At 33.4% G+C, this 21,462-nt stretch overlaps 1 protein-coding gene across 1 annotated transcript in view; it reads left to right on the forward strand.

The window, feature by feature from the left end:
* ARHGAP18 (Rho GTPase activating protein 18) overlaps window positions 1-21,462 on the forward strand; it is a 166,869-nt gene that overhangs the window by 81,773 nt on the left and 63,634 nt on the right. The window contains exons 2-3 of the mRNA XM_074309867.1: window positions 16,671-16,870; window positions 21,068-21,303. Coding sequence (XP_074165968.1) covers window positions 16,671-16,870; window positions 21,068-21,303 — 436 coding nt within the window. The remainder of the gene's footprint in view (window positions 1-16,670; window positions 16,871-21,067; window positions 21,304-21,462) is intronic.

Consider the following 21,462-nt stretch of genomic DNA (forward strand, 5'->3'; position numbering starts at 1 on the left):
GTCCTACCATTGTAAAGAACAATTTGGAGGTATGGCCAAAGAGCTATAAAACTATGTAGACCCTTTGATCCAGCAATACTTCTACTAGGTCTGTATCTTCAAGAGATCAAAGAAAAGGGATAAGGACCTGTATTTCTTTTTATAGTTGCTACATTTATAGCAACTCTTTTTGTGGCAGTAAATAATTAAAAATAGAAAGGATGCCCATCAAATGAGAAATAGCTGAACAAGTTGTATAACAGTGATAGACAGTATGCTAAAGAAATGATGAGCAAGATGGTTTCAAAAAAACCTGGGAAGACAAAGTGAAGTGAGGAGAACCAAGAGAACATTCTATATAGTAATAGCAATATTGTATGATGATAAATTCTTTCTTCTTATTATTTTTTATTATAGCTTTTTATTGACAAAACATATGCATGGGTAATTTTTCAACATTGACCCTTGCAAAAACTTCTGTTCCAACTTTTCCCTTCTTTTTCTTCTCTCCCACCCCTAGATGGCAGGCAGTCCCATACATGTTAAACATGTTAAAGTATATGTTAAATACAATATATGTATACACATTTAAACAGTTATCTTGTTGCACAAGAAAAATCGGATTTAGAAAGAAGGTAAAAATGACCTGGGAAGAAAAATAAAAATTCAAGCATACAACAGAAAAAGTACAAAGGCCATGTTGTGGTCCACACTCATTTCCCAGTGTTCTTATGCTGGGTGTAGCTGGTTCTGTTCATCACTAAACAATTTGAACTGATTTGGATCCTCTCATTGCTGAAGATAAAATCAGAATTGATCCTCATATAATAGTGTTGTTGAAGTGTATAATGATCTCCTGGTTCTGCTCATTTCACTCAGCATCAGTCTTTCCAAGCCTCTCTGTATTCATCCTGCTGGTCATTTCTTGCAGAATATGCCATAACATTCATATAGCACAATTTACTCTGCCATTCTCCAATTGATGGGCATTCATTCAATTTCCAGTTTCTAGCCACTACAAAAAGAGCTGCCACAAATATTTTTGCACATAGAGGTCCCTTTCCCTTCTTTAATATCTCTTTGGGAATAAGCCCAGTAGTAGCACTTCTGGATCAAAGGGTATGCACAGTTTGATAACTTTTTGAGCATAGTTCCAAATTGCCCTCCAGAATGGTTGGATCTGTTTCCTGCATCCCCTCCAACATTCATCATTATCTTTTCCTATTATCTTAGCCAATCTGACAGGTATATAGTGGTATCACAGAGTTGTCTTAATTTGCATTGCTCCGATCAATAATGATTTGGAATACCTTCTCATATGAGTAGAAAAAGTTTCAATTTCATCGTCTGAAAATTGTCTATTCATATATGATGACAAATTGTTAGTGATTTTGCTATTGTGATCAATACAATGATCCAAAACAGCACTGAAGGATTTATGATGAAAGATGCTATTCATCTCCAGAGAAAGAGTGAATGGAGTCTAAATGCAGGTTAAAGTATACTTTTTGTCCCCATTTTTCTCTCCTTCTCTCCCTTCCTTCTCTCCTCCCTCTTTCTCTTCTCTTTCTCTTGCAACATGGCTAATATAGAAGTGTGTTTTACATGATTTCCAATGTATAACTGATTATATGTCTTATCTTCATTATGGATGGGAGAAAGTTGGAAGGGAGGAAGACAAGTCAGAACACAATTTTTTAAAATCATGTTAAAGATAAAAAATATAATTTTTTAAATAAGGGAAAGAAAATAGAGGCATCCATTGCAGACAGATTTTTTGAGAAGTTTAATACCTATAGGCAGAAGAGATATAAATCAATGGTTAGTGGGGATGGAAGGATCAAATGAGGGTTTTTTCAGTATAGGGAAGATATAGACATTTTTTTATAAAATGAGACTGAGATTGAAAATAAGTGAAACAGTGGAAATAAGAGAGGGACCAGTTTCTTGGAGGAAATTGAATGAAAGGGGACCACTTGAACAAGAAGAGAAGTTAATCTTGGTAAGGAGTAAGATCACTTCATTATGTGAGACAGAGATGCAGGAGGAGATAGGGGCAGAACACACTAGAATGAAAGGAGATGAGAAAGAGAAGGAGTTCATAGCAAATGGCCTCAATTTTTTCTGTAAAAAATGAAGCAAGATTCTCACCTCAGAGAGTAAGGGAATAGGGAACTATGGGAGGTTTGAAAGGTTTGGGAGAGTGAGTTGATATGGGAGCAATAGTAGGCTTGCCTTGTAGCCAATGAAGCACAATTGAGATTATGTAACCAATTTGTAGTGGAAGTTGTCTGAATACTGGTGTTATTTACTGTATCTTGATCAATAATACACATATAGGAACAAAGGCAATGAATTGTAGCAGTGATCCAAATCTGAGGCTTGACAGTCTTTAAATGACAGTATTGATCATATGAGACAGAGGCTATGAGTAAGACTTTTGGTGTCCTTGAAGCTCCATTCTACTATTTAAGGAGTAAGTTGTTGATTATAGTTCAAAAGAGTTAACAATCTTCTAACTGTGAATTTGACTTTTAGCATAATTTCATGGCTAGAAGATAAGGATGGTGTTTGAAAATTAAGATGGACCAGAAAGAAGTATTGCCTTGGCTAATGACCTTAGAATCAATCCTCCTCTGTATAAACCTGATTAATACTGTAGGCTCTATAAAAGAATGACTCTTGCTCCTATAATGAAATCTTATTAAAAATCTGTTTTTGTTTTTTGTTTTTTTCTTTTGCCTTTCAAAAACCAAGAGTAGCTCCCTAATAATCAGGACATATGAGTTATACCTTTAACTAGTCATATGATTTGAACTTTTGGAACTCTTTACATCTAAGGGATTAGTGAAATGAGTATGTTTGATTAGATGATTCCTGAGATCCATGTCCAGCTCTACTTCCCTGGTTCTATGAAATGCTGTGAAATTTTGGAGTGTTAATTCTGAGTTCTTCCTTTGTATCCCAGTATGCTTTGGAGAATTACAATTATTCTTTTATTTTCATAACTGTTTTGTTTTGTGTCCTCTAGATTCTCAAACATTTACTCAGAGGAGACAACTTTAGCCAGCTTCTTTAAAAGCACAAATAACCCTGACTTTTGAGAATAGTCCATTTTGTAAACAGTTTCCAAAAGAGGTAATGGGGAATTGGACCAGATTTAGGTAAATGTTTTGGGAAGGTAGACATTATTTCTCATGAATACCTCTTGGTATATAGCGCATAAAAGTATACCTACTGACTTTTGGACACTTCAGTCTAAGCTTTTAACATGAAGGATAGTTATTTAGAATTGCCCATAAAAAATGAACTTTGGAGCCTGAGGAAAATGGTTTTCTTCTCAACCTGATGTTTATCACCTGGGTTTTCATGTTAACCATTGTTCCTACTCACTGGGAGGTGCTTTTAAAATAGTCCATTAAAAAAAACCCAGTAGGCTTTCTAAAAACCTTTCATTTTGGAACTTTTGCCCATCACCTTCTCTATACAACTAAGTGGAAGGTTTACTTTAATAAATATCACTACAATAATACTAGAGAAATGGGATGATTTTTCTATTGTACTGTAATAGAATATAATCAGAAGGGAGACATAATTTAGTAATAAGCTCTTCTTCTGCAGTATCTCATTATTTGTCCTTGAGCATCAGAAAGTATATTGTACTTTTCTCAGTGGCACAAAGATTTCTATTTTGATAATACTAATATTTTTGTCATAATGTGAGCCCTAAATGCCTTTGGCTGAAGGTGAATTTTGTATCTAGAAAATAAGAGACCTCCTTGAATGAGCATTTACAAAAAGGGTGATACTAGTTAGCATAGGGCTGTCCTAGGCAGTGTTACTTTTTGTATTATTAAGAATGGCCAGCATGCAAACAGAAATCAAACCTTTAAAATGTTGAGAGTTCCTGTAGTCTGAGGTAATTTGCTTCTTCTAAGAATGGTGTATGAAACTATGGGCTTGTAAATTACATGGGTGGGTTAGAAATAAAGGCATCCTAATTTTTAAAGTTCCTGTTAAGTCATCAACCCATAGAAGAAAAGTTTCTGTTGAAACATTTAAGTTTTCTTTTCTAAGTCATTTTTATTATTTGACAAATAGGAGCACAGTAGCAGTCACAAAGAATGGCTGCTGAATGAATGCCTTACATAAAGAGGATAGCAATGGATAATCCAAATTGTAGAAACAGATCTAGGAACTTTCATAAAGATTGCAAAATGTATAGACTGCTGTAATATATTGATATTTTTGAAAATAATCAATGTATTAAGGACATTACAAAATTTTAAATTGCAAACAGTTTTCTTTCAGTGATTCAAAAAAGCAAAGAGGCCTGTGTGCTACAAGTTCCATTGCCCTGTTTAGATCTATATGTAGTTAATTAGCAATATTTTAGAGTCATAGTTTTAAAGTTAGACCTCACTTCAAAGAGGGATCTAGAAGCACGGACACATGGAATGATTTGCTCTGGGTCATTCCTTTCACTTCATTTCTTATTTTATAAGGAAGGAGGCACCCCCTGCAATGATATTAATTTTCTCTTTCTTTGTGGCTCCTGGCTTTAACAGATCCCAGGATCTATCTACTAACATGCTGGTTCCATGTATACTAAGGGAATACATGGGCTTTCAGAGACCATTAGCTGTACTCTCTTACCTTTTTTAAAAGAAAAAAAATATTTTCAGTTCCAAGTTTTCTCTCTTTTTCCACTCTTCTCCCACTCATTGAGAAGATAAGAAATATTACACCTATTACATTAGGAAGTCATGCAAAATGTTTCTGTACTTTGTCAGTAAAATAAGTTATAATAATAATCTCCTGTCCTCTGAAACTCCTCCTTTCCTCTTCTTCCCCTCTCCCAATTCAAGGAAAATCAAGAAAGGAAATAAAAATATTTCTCAATCTACATTTAGAGACCATAAGTTCCTTACATGGAAGGGGTTATAATCTTACATTATGAATCCTATGGAGTTTTGGTGTTTTACTATATTGATCAATGGTATTTAGTCTTTCAAAATTGATTATCTTTACAATGTTGCTGTTATTGTGTAGCTTGTTCTTTTGCTTCTGTTTATGTCTCTTTGCTTCGGTTCATATAAGTTTTCCCAGATTTTTCTGAAACACTTCATCACATTTATATACCATAATTTATTTAGTCATTCCCCAAGTGATGGGCCTTTTTCCCCTTTACACACACACACACACACACACACACACACACACACACATCCTGCCCTTTTAATGTGATTTTTTTTTCCCCTGAGGCAATTGAGTGACTTGCCCAAGATCACATAGCTAGGAAGTATTAAGTGTCTGAGATTAGATTTGAACTCAGGTCCTCCTGACTTCAAGGCTGGTGCTCTATTAACTTCGCCACCTACTTGCCCCTGATTTTGTGTTGTGTGTGTGTGTGTGTGTGTGTGTGTGTGTGTGTAGCATAATGAATATGGAAATATGCTTAAAAGAACTGCAGATTGCTTGATGTCTTGTGGGGAGGGAAGGAGAGAGAGAAAAATTTGGAACACAAAGTTTTGCAAAGGTGAATGTTGAAACTATCTTTGCATGTATTTGAAAAAATAAAATATTATCAAGGGAGGAAAGAGGGACTGTCTTCTAACTAATTCTTCTCTAGCTTGCATTGTTTTTTTGTTTCCATTTGTCAGAGCCCTTTCATGGGTTATTAGTTTCTATTGAATAATACTGAGCATTAATTTCTAAAGCAAAGTGACCTGGACCATTTACAGAAGGCAAGAGTGATTAGTCATTGCAAATGAGCACACTAACCTACAAGACCAATTTTGCAGTATTAATATTCTTACTTGATCATATTAGCAGTGATTATATTTTTTAAAGTATTATTGCCAGTATGAAAGAGAAAAATTCTTCCTACCAGAAAATAGATTGATTTTTAAAAATATATAACTTTTTAAAAATTTAGATGATGCAGAAAAGAGGATAGGCTGCATGGTAAATGATAAATTCATGTGGTAGCTGGGAAATTTTGAGTATCTAATGAGTGGGATATGTTAAAAGAAAAAAGGAGGTTTATCCATAAAATTAAGCAAAGAAGATATACAGAGGTGTGGTCTGATCTATTTCTTAATCAGGTAACTTAAGAGTAGATTGTTTCTGGGTAAGAGTATATTTTTAATATTTTAAAAGTATAATTGAAACAACTTAAGGCTTAAAATTTATGAATATTTGCAAATTCAAATTATTTTCAACTAAATTGGATTTAAATTTATAGAATAAATAGGGTGAAATCACTTTTAATTATGCCATTTGATATACTCCTATCCTTTTTGCCTAACTACTCCTCCTTTACATCTAGAAAATGATCTGACTTATTATTTTGCTAAGAAGACACAGGACATTCATCATGAACTCTCTTATCTTCCATTCTTTACATCCCCAAGCCTTTTCAATCTCTTAATCTAGCTTTTTCCTTTTTCTTCCAGTTTCAGAAGAGGATATGATTTTCTTCCTATGGTTGTGATCATGATCCCATTATATCCTATCTCCTTTGGGATATTTTTCTGTCAATTATTACTTGTCATTTATTAAAATCTGATATTGAATTAGATTTATAGAATTGGCACATATATGAAACTAATAACCATTCTCTAATAGATAGTCAAAGGATAGGAACAGTTTTCAGAAGAAGAAATGCAATGGATCATCATCTATATGAAAACATGTTTTACATCACTAATAATAAGAGAATAAGAGAAATACAAATCAAAGAAATAAACTGTTTTACCTCAAAGCTAGCCAATGGCAAGGATAAGACAGAAACAATATTGGAGAGGCTGTGGAAAGACAGGCAGACTAATATACCATTAGTGGAACTGTGAATTGGCCCAACCATTCTCGAAAACAATTTGGAATTAAGAGAGAAAAGGTACCACAATTTTCATGCACTAAAATGAAACCATCTGAGATTGCAGAGATAACACTGCTGATGCTATGACCCTTCTATTCAAAGATGGAAGAAAAAAAGGTCAAATACATTCTATATCCATTTTTGTGGTAGCAAAGAAATGAAAACAAAGTGGAGTTTCATCAGTTGGGGAGTGGCTGAACAATTTGTGGCCTATGAATGCTATGGAATATTATTCGGTAGTAACAATCTTAATCTATGAGAAATTCAGAGACACATAGGAAGACTTATGTGAAGTGGAGCAAAGAAAACATATCCAAAAAGACAACATACCCAGTGATGTAAATGACAACAATATTAAAAGGGAACTGAACCTAGATTAAAAATAATGACCAATCTTGGTCCCAGGGAACAAGAGATAAAACCTATCCCTTCTGTTAGTATAGGTGTGAGGGTAAGAGAGGTTGATACCTAATGAATATTACAACCAATATCAGATGTGATTTGCTTTGTAAGTTTCGCTTAAATTTTTTCTTTTCCCTTTGGAAGAGAATATAAATAGGGAAATGCCTGACTTAAAAGAAAAATACAAAAGCAATCAGAAAAGATTTAAAACAACTAATAGAAATGAAAATATTGTGATTATTTCTGTGACTATTTCTGTGTTTTTTCTCTATTGTTATTTTCTATTTCTAGCCTCTTCAATCTTCCACCTTTCCTATCTGTCTTCTTGAAGCCAGCCTTTGTATCACTGCCAAGAGCATCTTTATCAACTGCCCCTTGCCACATTCCACTGGTATCTCCTATTGCTCCCAGTCCTACTACTATTGTCCTCTCTCCCTTGCCTGTGTGGACACCTTACCCTATCCCTATGAAATGAGGAAGTGAGTTTGGAATTAATTCCCCACTCTGACCTTTAAGCCCATCTCCTTCTTTTCAGTGACCATATGCTTGGGTCTCTCCATCTATGAAGAGCAATATTTCTGTGAAAATAGGGCCACAAGTTCTTACTATTTGTCACTGAACCCTCCAGACCTCCAGGAACTATCTACCTTTAAGCCTCCTCACCCCTTTTTATGTGATGCCTCTTCCTGTTAGATTATTAATTTTTTAAGAACAGGGATGGTTCTGCTTTTTTATTTGAATCCCCAGTAATATAGCAGTGTTAGAACTATCTTAATGTAATTTGAGTGATATTTGACTTGTGCATCAGATTCAGCTTGTGTGATTCTCCTCCTCTCCCCACCAATGCTTAGTTCTATTTCACCCAGCTAAGAACTCTATTAAGTCCCACAGAACTTGGCACTCATTTTTGGGGGGCATCCCAGTAGGATCTAAGTAATTTCTATGCTGTTCCTCCTATTGTGAAATATTTTCCTTCAATAAATCTGTCTGGCTTTACTTTTTAACCTATTCCCTCTCTGTGCTTTTTTCCATTTTCTGTGTCTCTTCTCCCTCCTTATACTGTACCTTGGCATTTCAAACATCACCCAAACTACATTAAGACACACATATAGCTTATGTGGTTTTTTTTTCATTCATTCATTCATTAGTAATGTACCAATCTGACCAGGTCATTCCCTTTGAAAAATGTCTTTAATAGCTCCTTACTACCTGCAGGGTGATGACTAGCATTTAAGATATTATATAAATTTGACTCCACTCTACCTTGCAGCCTATGTTTGATGCTTCTCTTTCAGTATTTTGGGTGGTAGAATAGAGAAAGCTATGGACCTGGACTTAGGAAGACCTGTAGTTCATAGCCATCCTCAGACACTTCCTAATTGTAATATCCTGGGAAGTCAGTTTTTGTCCATCTTGATTTCTTCAATTGCAAAATGAAGATGTGAAGGTCAAATGAGTGAATGTTTCTCAAGTGCTTCAAAAACCTTAAAGTGCTCTTTTCCTTTTCTTTGTCTGTCACCTCCTCTTTTTTGCCTCTTATTTTCCTCCTCAGAGAAGGAATTTGGTAGAAACCAAAATACCTTTTTTAGTTTTTTTGGGTTTTTTTTAGTTTAATTTAAAGTTCTTTGGCCTTCATAACTTTGCTCAGACTATCATCTTCCATGCCTTGAACATTATTTTATCTTTCTCTATTGAATCCCTCTGGTTCAAAGCTAGACTCATGTTTTTTTTTTTTTTTTTTTTTTTTCTCATAAAAATCTTCATGATCTCATTTAAAAAGTAATATATGCCCCATGTTCAAACTATTTAGCTCTCTGCTTTACCTTTTTTGTAATCTACCTTAATGTCAGGCTTAATTTGTGTATATGTCACTGTTGCCTTATTAACTTTTAAGATTCTTGAGATCTGGGACTCTTGTAATTTTTTAACATTCTATTTTAGGGTTGGTTCTTTGTATATTGCAAGTGGTTAATAATTAAGTTTTTGCTGAAATGAAATAAATTGTTAATAAGTTAGGATGGTAGCTAATATAGTCAAAGAAATTGTTATGAACTATATGTAGCAATATCCATAGTTGAAAAATACCAAAATCATGGCATTAACTCACTTTTTATTTTGGGGAAGTCTAATAATAATGATGATAATAACAAAGAATAAAAATTTAATAATTGTCTCCTACATACTAGACATTTTGCTAAGTACTTTATGTGATGGTTTTGGGAAAATCCTAGAAAACAAAAGTGTCATCTTTTTGAATAGAATTTTTTAATCCATCTTATGAAAATTTCCATTAATACATTAGGAAAGTATGACCTTGTTTCTCCTACTGTTTGTTGATCTTAAAGTCCACACCCAAACAATTTAGGTTCTGAGTTAAACTTAGGCCATAAAATTAGAACAGAAGAATTGTCTTCTTCAACTCTTGGCTTGGCAATATTCTGAATTGGTGGCTAGATCTTTAATAACCTTTCACACTCTGCATTCCGTTACATAGTTTACATCTTATGGGAACTTTATATGTTGCTTAACAAGAAAAAGAACTGGGAGTGGGGAATGGTCCCAGTGTTCTCTCCCGCCCACTCTCTCCATCAGTAAGTAATTCCTTGTTATATTAACCTATAAATTGGGATAGTGGTAATTATTGTTTGTACTTCCAGTGTTGGGGGAAACAAAAGGCTTGTAAACTATGTCAAAGTGAATGTTAGCACCTGTTGGCTTATTCATATTTTTCTGTTATGTAGGGTGTTGGATTGGTTTCCAGATCCTTAAAATGGAGTAGGGGAAGAAGATCCTTTGAATGAGGGAGAGTTTCCTTCCATAAAGAGTCTTGCTCACACAGCTGGGTTTTGGGGGGGAGGAGATGAATGCTTGCCCAGAGGAAGTGAAGTTCTTAGGAGAGGAAGAGGGAAGGGAACTATTCTTTATGTAGTTCAACCAGGTGGGAAATAATTGGGTGTTGATTGTGATATAAATGATTTCTTTGAGTGATTGTTTTCAGCATACCACATGTCTGGATCTCATTTTTGGCAACTTATCTTTGTATTCTTATGCCTTACAGATGTTGCTTTGTGTTTTAAAAATCCTGATTTCTAAAGTAAATATAGTTCCCTATAACATTTCTTTGAAATAGAATTGAAGAAGGTAATGAACTGCCCTCCACCAGGAGACTAAAGCAGTTTGAGGAAAGCCCAGATTTTTACACAGGTTACATTTACTGAAGCACAGCATTCTTTAAATAGAAAAGAAATGACCACATATGTTTATTGATATAAAAGGTAATTACAGGAAGTACAATGACATTTGTATAGAAAGTACAAAGTCCATGGCTGGTTGATTCCTACTTAGAAGTTATTGCTCTCACTAGGTAAATGTCCTCTTGTTAAGGAGAAAAGTGGATTTTCTTGCCACTGATTTCCCAAAACACTTTCAGTGCCTCAGTATTGGTACATTATGTCTATAAACATCTGTCTATGCAGCACCTGAATCTTATCAGGGACAAATGATTAGATTCATTCTTCAATGGAAAGTGACAAGATTTTCTTTTTGTTTGGGTTTTGAAAATGCTAACTTGATAGAGGTGTGTAGAACTTTATCCTAAATAGTGCCATTACTGGATACATTACTTTTTCCCCCCACATATTTTATCTTATTGGAAATTTACTGGAAAAATTTTTTTCCCCAGGATAAACACATTCCTTTGGCCGTGAAAAAGCTCAGTTGATTGTGATTCATCATAAAACTAAGCCTCCTCCTTATGAAGAGATAAACCAAAATATCATTTTGCATTAATCATCATGGTTCAGCCCATCAATCAACATCAATTATTGAAATTCTATGTTTTACTAGGTACTGTTCAAAAGTTTAAAAAGAAGTTTGGACATTGTCCCTGCAATTCAGAGCCTACAATATAATAAGAGAAACACGAATAACACAGAATGACCTGAAAAACACTAAAAACTTCATGAAGTATGATATACATTTATAAAAGTCTTAACACAAACTAGGTCTTTTCGTGACAAGGCTGTGGAGAAATTGAAACTACAATACAAAGAAAATGTTAATTTGGGGTCACACAAATTTTAAAAAATAAAGATTGGGTTTTAAATTTTTTCTGTATTTTCTAATTATGTCATTTAAAATTTTCTGATTACACATAAAAACAATTTTTTAACATTTACTTTTTAAAATTTGAAGTTCCAAATTATCTTCCTCTTTTCCCCTCCCTGAGAAAGGCAAGCAATTTGATATAGATCACACGTGTGCAATCATGCACAACATATTTCCATATCAGTTTCCAATTACATAAACAATTTTTAACATTTCATTTAAATTTTTTTTGAATTCCAAAACTTGGTAAATGTGATTTAACAAAGCACTCATTAAAAAAATTAAGGTGGGAAATGTAAAAGATTAGTTGGCAAACAACTTTTAAGCATTCTACTTTTCTATGACTTTAAAAAAATGAAAAAAGCCCTCCAAAAGATGGAAGGAAATGGGAAAATTTTTAATATGGTGAGAGAGAATGCTTAAACAGACACCAGGAAAGGATAAAATAAAGATGGCCATAGAAGAAAAAAGTTATACAGTTCCTGAGACTTTCAATGTTACAGTTAGAAGAAATCTTATGGACTAAAAAGCAAACCTTTCATTTTCCAGAAAAAGAAATCAAATGAGTTAAGGAATGAAAAACACCTTGTAAACCTTAAAGTGCTATTAGATATATTACTGTGACATCCAAAGCAAAAATTATAAGATCTATCAGCATTTAGGCTTCTGAATCCATGTTGCATAACTGTTCCAGGAACGTTCTAAATAACCTTTACAAATAAAATAGTCTTATGCTTCAACAAGCACATATTCTATTGGGAGAGATAAGATGTTCACTTAGAGGTGTGCATAATACAAGTACATGATAAAATTTTGATGGTTGGCATTAGCAGGTAAAAGAGGCAGGAAAAACTTTATGTAAGAGGTGGCTTTTTAGCCACTATTGGAAGGAAGACTGAGATCCAAAGATTTGTAATTGAGGAGAGAGTGCATTCCAATACGGATGTGGAAATAACAAGACTGATAAAAAGCAATAAAATCATTTCAATGAAACTGAAGAGTGTGTGAATGGGAACTCTGTATGAGACTGGAAAGGTGGATTGGTGGAATTATGATGGATTTAAAACAGGGGAGCTTGCATTTGAATTAGAGGTAATAGGGAATCACTGGAGATTGATATGAGGAATGATGAGGTCATTTTGACATTTTGTGGAGGATGGGTTTGAGAGAGAAGAGATAGCAGGAAGATCAATTAGGAGACTCTTGTAATAAATCAGATAAGATGGAATAAGGGCCTACATTAAGGAGGTGGAGAAAGGAGGACTGATGGTGATGCAAGAGGTGTGGAAGTAGAATTGACCAGATCTTGTTACTGTTTGGATAGGTAAGTGTAAGGGGGCAGACTATCCTGCCCACTGTCAGAAGTAAAGGGGCAGATCTGTTCCACCTTTATTATTCCAATTGTAAGGTGCCATACCCCCTGAGGGAATTCTAAGATATCAAAGAAAGGTACTTACACCTGCTGATGAAATAGATTTTATTAGGTTAATTGGGGGGGAGAATATGCTCACAAGAGGCCTGCATCTTGAGCAGCAGTAAGATAAAGTAACATTATGGATCTCCATACCAATCCCTTCAAGTTGGGCCAGGTATTATATAGAACAGAACAAAGAAAGCACATTGCCAGGCTGGCCCAGGGATAGTTAGGGCTTCTTTTGATGTTTACATTTAAGATAGTTTGCATTTTTTGGTGTAGTCATGGATCATGTTCCCATTCTGGCCTGCCCAATCCAGTAAAATGAGGGGAAAGTGAGAAGTGGGGGGGGTGATGCTGAGAAAATCTGTGGGATTAGGAGGATACTGGTATCCTCAAGAAAAAGAAGAGAGCTTTTTGGGGGGCAAAAATAGTTCTGTTTGGAGCATGTTGAATTTGAGGTTCCACTTCAAAGTGCCCAGTAGGTATTTGGTATATAATATTCAGTTCAAAATATCCATAGGGTATTTGGTGATATAGTACCAGACCTTGGAACTCTCCCTTCTGCTGTGAGAGCTTGCCAAACCTTTTTCAGGATGTTTCATCTACCATTGATGTTCATTTTTCACCTGAATCTTACCTGTGGCTTCAAGAAACTTTACTATGTGTGGTGGCAACATCTTGGCAGAGGGGCTTACTCAGGTTGAGGATGACTGACATTCCTCAAGCCTCTTGGTGAACTGAGGGAATGTCTATCATAAGTATGTGAAGACTTTGCTCAGAGAATGGGTAGGTGAGAACAATTTGTTCCAACCGTGCCATGGAGTAGTTAGAGCTCGGCCAGACATCAAAAATGACAAGATCATCTACTGCATCCCAGACCGTTGCCAATTGTCCCAACTTTTTCATTGTTGCTGTACTTCTATGACTGTGGAATTGAGAGAGTGAGACAAGACTTTCTGCAACTCTGCCTCATTTAAATCCGATTCACAGGCAACTCTAGACATCACCTGAGATGTCTTCAGTCCTCTTTGAAGATAAAGGGGCAACAATTTGAGCTCTGGAAACAGACTTGGATTATATTTATAGATTTGCAAATCATCTATACAGATAATCCAAAGGAATTTTTGAAAGTATCAATGGAAATTATGTAAATTAGAGAGAAGCTTTCTATAGGTAAGGCAGGTTTTATTATTATTTTTTCCCTTGTATCTCTCCCATTTTCACTCAAAACAATTACTACAGCACAGTAGGTGCTTAATGAATGCATAGGAATGAGTAATGATAAAATTCTAAGCAATTTTCCTACACATCATTGGAAAAGTAAAGGGAAGATTTTGTCTGTGGTCTAGTGTTTCTTCACTTCTTTACCCTATTTTTTAAACATCTTTATTTAAAATTTTGAGTTTCAAATTCTGTATCCTCATCTTCCCTCAGACTTCAAGCAATCAAATATAGGTTATACATATGCAATTATGTAAAACATTTATCCCATTAGAAGGATAAGACACATCAATTGATGCAAAATTTTTTTTTATAATTTTACTTTGAAGCAAACTTTTTTTTGCTATCTTTTTTTTTTGTCATGTGCATAGGGACAAAAAATTAATACAGTTTGGCCCTGTGAGTTTTTTTTTTTTAACAGCTGGTCCTTCTTTAAAAAACAAACAAACAAAAAAAAAACCAACCTCCCAAAAACATTTTTGAAAATTAATGAAAAGTATAACTACCTCAAGTTAGAAGTCTGAATTATGGCAAATTTCAAATTAATAGCTTTATTGTATTTGTGCTTTATTATTACATATGTGGACTAGCAAACAATTAACAAACATTAATTCAACATCTACTTGTATTAGGCATCTACTTGTATTAGGCACTGTGCTGAGTATCTTATTTCCAAAAATGAAACATTTACTAATTCAAAAAACATGCATTCTATCAGGGAAAACATGTATAAAACGAGTTTCATTGCATATTAAATATCTATAAACACATATGTTGTTTTTGTTAAGTTATTCAGTTATGTCTGATTTATTTTAAGCCCAGATCTTATAGCATTCCAGGGCCTTCTATCCTCTGCTATTTCTCAAAGTCTGTCCAAGTTCAGGTTCATTGCTTCCATGATACTATCTATCCATTTCAATCTCTCTGTTCCCCTTTTTTTTCTTGCCTTCAATATTTCCACGCATCAGGATTTTTTCCAATGAATCCCATATTCTTGATATGTGGTCAAAGTATTTCAGCTTCAATGTTTGCCTGTATAGTCTTAATTTTTTTTAAAAGTATTTACTGATTTGATCTCCTTGCTGTTTAAGGGACCCTCAAAATTTTACTTTAGCACTACAATTCAAAAGCCATTCTCAGCTGTCTTTATAGTTCAAGTTTCACAGCCATACATTGCTATTGGAAAAAAACATAGCTTTGACCATGTAGACCTTTGTCTGTATAAGTGATGTCTCTGTCTAGGTATGTTATCTAGTTTTGTCATATAGTAATTTCATGTCTGTGGTTGCCTTTTGTAGTGATCCTTGAGCTCAAGAATATAATTCTGACACTGCTTCCATTTTTTTCTCCTTTTATTTGCCAAAAAGTAATAGGAATAGTTGCCAAGATCTTAGTTATTGTTGTTTATGTTAAGCTTCAAGAGAGATTTTATACTACCATTTTTTTTTTTTATCCTCATCAAGAGGCTTCTTAGAATTCCTCACTTTCTGCCCCTAGAGTGGGATCATCGGCATATCTGAGGTTAGTGATATTTCTCCCAGCAATCTTAATTCCAGTTTTTGATTCATCCTATGTGGCATTTCACATGATGTAGTCTGCATATAAATTAAATAATTAAGATGATCTGATATTTCCATCTCTTTGAGGATTTGCTATACTTTCTTGTGGTCCACATAGTCAAGGCTTTCATGTGAAGCAGAAATAGATGTTTTCCTGCAATCATCTTGTTCTCTCCATAATTCAGCAAATATTGGCAATTTGGTCTCTTGTTCCTCTTCCTTTTCAAAAACCATATATATGCTATGGATAAAACTAATTGGGAATGTATCTCTATTAGGTGAGAACAATAGTCTAGAAATTAATGATTTATCCTCATGTATAAGCTTTAGTTCCAATAGTGAAATTGATTTTCAAGGAAGGCTTTATGTTGTACAAAAATGTTGATTCAGCTTGGTTTACTTATAAAAAGCAGATTTTTGTGAATTTAAATTTACTTGTGAAATTCTAATTCATTTTCATTTATTTATGATTACAAATTGTCTATAATAAAAACACAATTTGTTGCCTATCTCATTATATAAGTAGTTATATTAAAGCTGAAAGATAATTCATGAAATTTAAATATTTTCTACTCTATTCTTCCCCAGGAGAGCATTTACTATTTAGAGCAGAAAAAAACCCTAGATATTCACTAATTCATTCTCCTTATTTTATAAATGAGGAAATTTAAGGTCAAATGTCTTGTTTAAAGTCATCACATAGGTTTAAGTGACAGTCAGAATTTGAACCCAGATTTCTGACATCCTAAAATTTAAATAATTTTACTGGTAAGATTTCTCTCTCTCTCACTCTTTTTTTTTTTTTTTTTTTTTTTTTTTTTTTTTGGCTGAGGCAATTGGGGTTAAGTGACTTGTCTGGGGTCACACAGTTAGGCAGTGTTAAGTGTCTGAGGGCAGATTTGAACTGAGGTCCTACTGACTTCAGGGCTGGTGCTCTATCCACTGCACCACCTAGCTGCCCTTACTGGTAAAATTCTCATGTAAAAATATCATAGACCAAATAGAACTCCTTAATCTATTAGGTATATTACCAACTGAGATTTACTTTGTTTTAACTGTTCCTTATTATTCAGTAATGAATAGTTTTTCTTTGAATTTATAGTCGTAGGTCTGGCCAATATAGGATGAACTATGAAAGCTCCAAAAAAGTCACCGAAAAGCCACCATTTGATCGGTCCAGTTCCCAGGATTCATTGGATGACATATCTTTGGAAGATTATTGGACAGAACTGGAAAATATCAAAAAATCCAGAGAAAATAGACATGAAGAACAAGAGGTGGTTGTTGTAAAAGAGCCTGATGGTAATAAAACATGGTTTCAGTCTATTTATATATTAATATAACTAATGAGTGTGGGACAGAAGTGAAAATAGAAGGAAAAAATCTTGAAATAACTTGCCCAGAAATAACAATAATAACATTTCAACTTGAAAATTATTAGGGAAGATGTAATACGCAGATTATGCAAATGGCATACAAATGCGTTTTTAATTTTTTTAATCTTCTAAAATTTTGGGGTATGATCTTTTATATTCATTTAGATTTTATTCAGTTTTAGATTTTTGACAATAACTATTAGAATGAAAGGGTATTAGATTGAAAATGAGTGTTTTTATGGAAGAAATGCAGTTATATAATGGAGGAATGCAGGTAGATAATGAGATTATATATGGCACTGTGATCCTCTGTTGAAATATAGCTTATATTTAAAAGCGTATACTAAATTTAACATTGTAGTATTAACACTTCCCTCTTTATCCATGTCCTTCTATGGATGTCATTCTTTACTACTCTATGTTATTTAAAAATGTTTTATTTGCATCGCATTTTCATCTTTCTTTTTTGTCATTATAATCATCCTTAATTCACTCTTCTAAAAATAAATAAATCAATACCTCATTTGGAAATAAAATATATTTAAGCAAAACAAGTTTATATTCAGATTTTGTGTGAAAATATTTGTCTCATTATATACCTGCATTCTTCCATCTCTCTTCTAGATGTAGGAAGCAAGTTTCATTATTCATCTTCGGTAGTTATTGGTCACTACATTTGAGTTCGCATATTTTTCAAAGTTATTTTTACAATATTGTTGTTATAAATATCATTCTCCTGGATCTGCTCATTTTGCTCTACATACTTTCCACATGGCTTCCCTAGTTTCTCTGAATATATTCCTTTCATTATTTCTTATAGTATAGTAATATTCTATTGCATTACAATATCATGTTTTGAATAGTCTTTCCCCATGCAATTATTGGGTGCACAATGTGTTTCCAGGTCTTTGCTACCAAAAAAAAATCTGCTATAAAATATCTTTGTATATATGGATTTTTTCTTTGAACTCTTTTAGTTATTATGCACACATATACATATACACAAGTATATATGTTTAAATGTACACACACTTATTAATGGTATCATTGTATTACAACATATATTATTTAGTAGTAACTTTTTGGTTTTATTTAAAATTACTTTACAAAATAGTTCGATTAATTCATAGCATTAGACTAATTTCTATAATTTTGTTGACATACATGCAAAAACACATAGCCATACTTACATAAAAGTTATATTTTTATGTATAAATATATGTGACATATAGTTCATACATACATATATAATAGCTTCATTGTTGTGTTAAAGTAGGTGCTCAATCTGGTAGCAACTTTTTGGCTATTACTCCAACTGTTTTTAAAAATATCTAAACCAATTCAGAGTTCTAAGCCTAACTCCTTTTTATAATATTATTGATATATACAAAAATAAAAATACACATACATATATAAATGACATATATGAACATATGTATATAAATTCTGTTTTTTTCAGTCAGATTCTACTCTTTGTGACTCCATTTTTTTTTTTTTTTTGTCCTGGTAAAGATAATGGAGTGGTTTTCATTCCTTCTCCAGTTCATAAATGACTTAGCTAAGAATTACTTTCCATGATGGTTGGATCCATCCATCCAACCATCCTTCATGAGTTCAAATTTGGTTTCAGACATTTATCCTGTTGGCCTCAATTTCTCATCTACAAAGTGAGCTTAAGAAGGAAATGGCAAAAAATTTGCCAAAAAACAAAACGAAACAAAATAGGGTTATGAAGAATTGAATAGAACTGAAATAACTCAACAACAAAGATTCATACCTTATCATATGCTTTCTGAGATGACTTTGAAAAAATCTAGTGTAGAACTTAATCTCTGTTAAATTTAATCTTTTCTGCTTAGGCCTATTGTTCCAGGCTATTGAAATACTTTTGAATTCTAATTCTATTATCCATTGAATTTATTATCCTTTTCAAATTGATCCCTCTCATATCTTTTCACAAGTGGATAAACATGCTTTTATGTTTTCATCTAAGCCAAGTCAATGAAACAAATATTGAACAAGACAGATGCAATTTCTTTTCCTTTGTTTATTGACAGCTTTTAAAAAATATAATTAAATATGTATAAACATATAAACCATACTTTGAACAGGGAAACACAGGTTGTTTTTCCCAAACACAGTAAAAATATATGTATTCAGAAATCAAACACAATGAACAAAAATAGTTTTTCTGAAGTAGTTTTCAGGTGTCTCAGTAGTCTCAGCTGGTGTGCATTATAGAAGAGTATTTAACAATTTAAAACTAGTTAATTATTCTTTTTGTTTTGATGTCTACATCATTTCCTGATATATTCCCCTTCTGTATTAAATCCTCTTTTATTAAAAAAAAAAACTATTAAGTAAAACTCAGTAGTCAAAACAGCAATTTCCTCATGAAAACACATTGAACCATACATAGTCCCTCAGTCCTCTTTCCACAAGAGAAAGAGAGAGAGACAGCCAGGTTTCCAGTGCCTTTTGTCATTCCTGTAAAGACCTTCCAGGTTGATAGCATTCCATTAATGAGTATTCTTTAATTATTTTTTTTCTCCAAACTTTAAAATTTAGTCCAAGGGCTCATTTAAAAATTTCTGGACCTTTTTCTTCTTCCCTTCCTTGTTTATTCCTTCTTTCCCTCCCTTTTTTCCTTCCCTCCCTCCTTCTCTCCCTCCCTCCCTTCATTTCTTTCTTTCTTTTTTTTTTTTTTTTTTTTTTTTTTCCCTGAGTCAATTGGATTTAAGTGATATGCCCAGGGTTACAGAGAGCTAGGAAGAGCTAGGAAGTGTTAAGTGTCTGAGATCAGATTTGAACTCAAGTATTCCTGACTTCAGGGCTGGTGCTCTATCCACTGCACCCCCTAGCTGCCCCTGGACCTTTATCCATTTAAAAATTTTCGTGCTTTCTCAAATCTATTTGTTAATTCTGGTTCAATTTTCTTCCTATTCATCTGTCATTGTAAGACTTTTTTCCTTTTTTGAACTAATTTATATTGCATGTGTAAATATGAGGCATTATGTCATTCATTAAAATACATCCTCATTAAAAAAAAAAAAAAAAAAAAAAAAAAAAACTTTGCAAAAAATTTTTTGAAGGTTAGAAATCCTTCTCCTCACTCCCAGTACAGTTTCTCTCTGCATTTTTATTTGTTAGTTTTGCCTCCCTTTAGTGAAAGAAGTGATTCTAAGATAAGTAGACTCTTTTGTCATATGGATTATTACAAAAGAACAAACCAAGAAGTACAGAGTGGGTCAGTGGCACTGCTCCAAGCAACTCTCTTAAGACTATGAGTTATAGGAAAGTTTCAAGTTTGCACTGATAAAGGGAATTTTGTCACTAGGACCTTCATGTAGTGATAAAATTACTGGGTCTACTTTAAGGGAAAAAAAAAAAAAAAGGGAGCAAGCTAGTTCTTTTCTAATAATTCGTTTTCTCATTTGTTATGATATGATTTTCTTTCCAAAAGAAAACTTTCAATTTTGTGGTTTCAATATTTTCATTAATTTTATTAATTAAATATTAGAATACTTTAAAAATCTCTCTCTTATGAATGACTTTAATTGTCACTAAAAATAACATCCCTGTTCTAAAATGTACTTCTTTTTTTTTTTTTTTTTTTTTAAGGGGAAAGTATGTCCAAAGGTCAATGAAAATAGAACTGCCTAGTACTATATAAAACTTGAAAAATTTAAAGTTTTGAAACACAGAATCATTTAATGACTGATGCTCTTCAGTATCCATTTCCTTTGCTTATACCAGCTAATATTAGGAGTTCTTAAAATCTATGGGACAGATTTCTAGAATAGAGTCCAGGACCCAGCTGTATATACATTGTGATTTCAGCATTAACTTTATTCTTGGAGGACTGGAAAAAGTAGATGTTGGGAAACTGAATTATTTCTGAGGTCATTAGAATTTTTTTTTTTTTTAATTCTGGCTCACCTAAACAGTGAGGTTTTGCTTATTTTTTTGATATCTTTTTTTGGCCAAATGGATGGATAACTTTTCTTACAAAGTGAGGTGTGATGAAATGAGATGGAAGAATTTTGTTAGGATATGTTTTCCTTTATAATGGAAATTTCCTCAGTCTTTATTGATCTGAACACTATTTTCCCTCTTGACTTAGAGGGAGAATTAGAAGAGGAATGGCTAAAAGAAGCTGGTTTGTCAAACCTCTTTGGAGACTGTGCTGGAGATTCTCAAGAAAGCATGGTATTCTTATCAACATTGACCCGGACTCAGACTGCAGCAGTACAGAAAAGATTTGAGACTGTCTCCCAGACAATGAGGAAGAAAAACAAGCAGTACCAAATCCCTGATGTCAGAGACATCTTTGCTCAACAGAGAGAGTCAACAGAAAAAGTAAGTGTTATTTTTTGCTGTTGGTTGGATAATATTAATGAAGAGAAGACATAACTGGTGAGTCTGGAAATAATCCATCCCATATGCATAAAGAAAGATGTATCTGTTCTTTTTCTGCTCTCACAGAAAACTGCATCTCTGATTTATTTGGACATTTTT

Source organism: Sminthopsis crassicaudata, chromosome 4 (genome assembly GCF_048593235.1).
Source record: "Sminthopsis crassicaudata isolate SCR6 chromosome 4, ASM4859323v1, whole genome shotgun sequence".
NCBI classification, from domain to species: domain Eukaryota; kingdom Metazoa; phylum Chordata; class Mammalia; order Dasyuromorphia; family Dasyuridae; genus Sminthopsis; species Sminthopsis crassicaudata.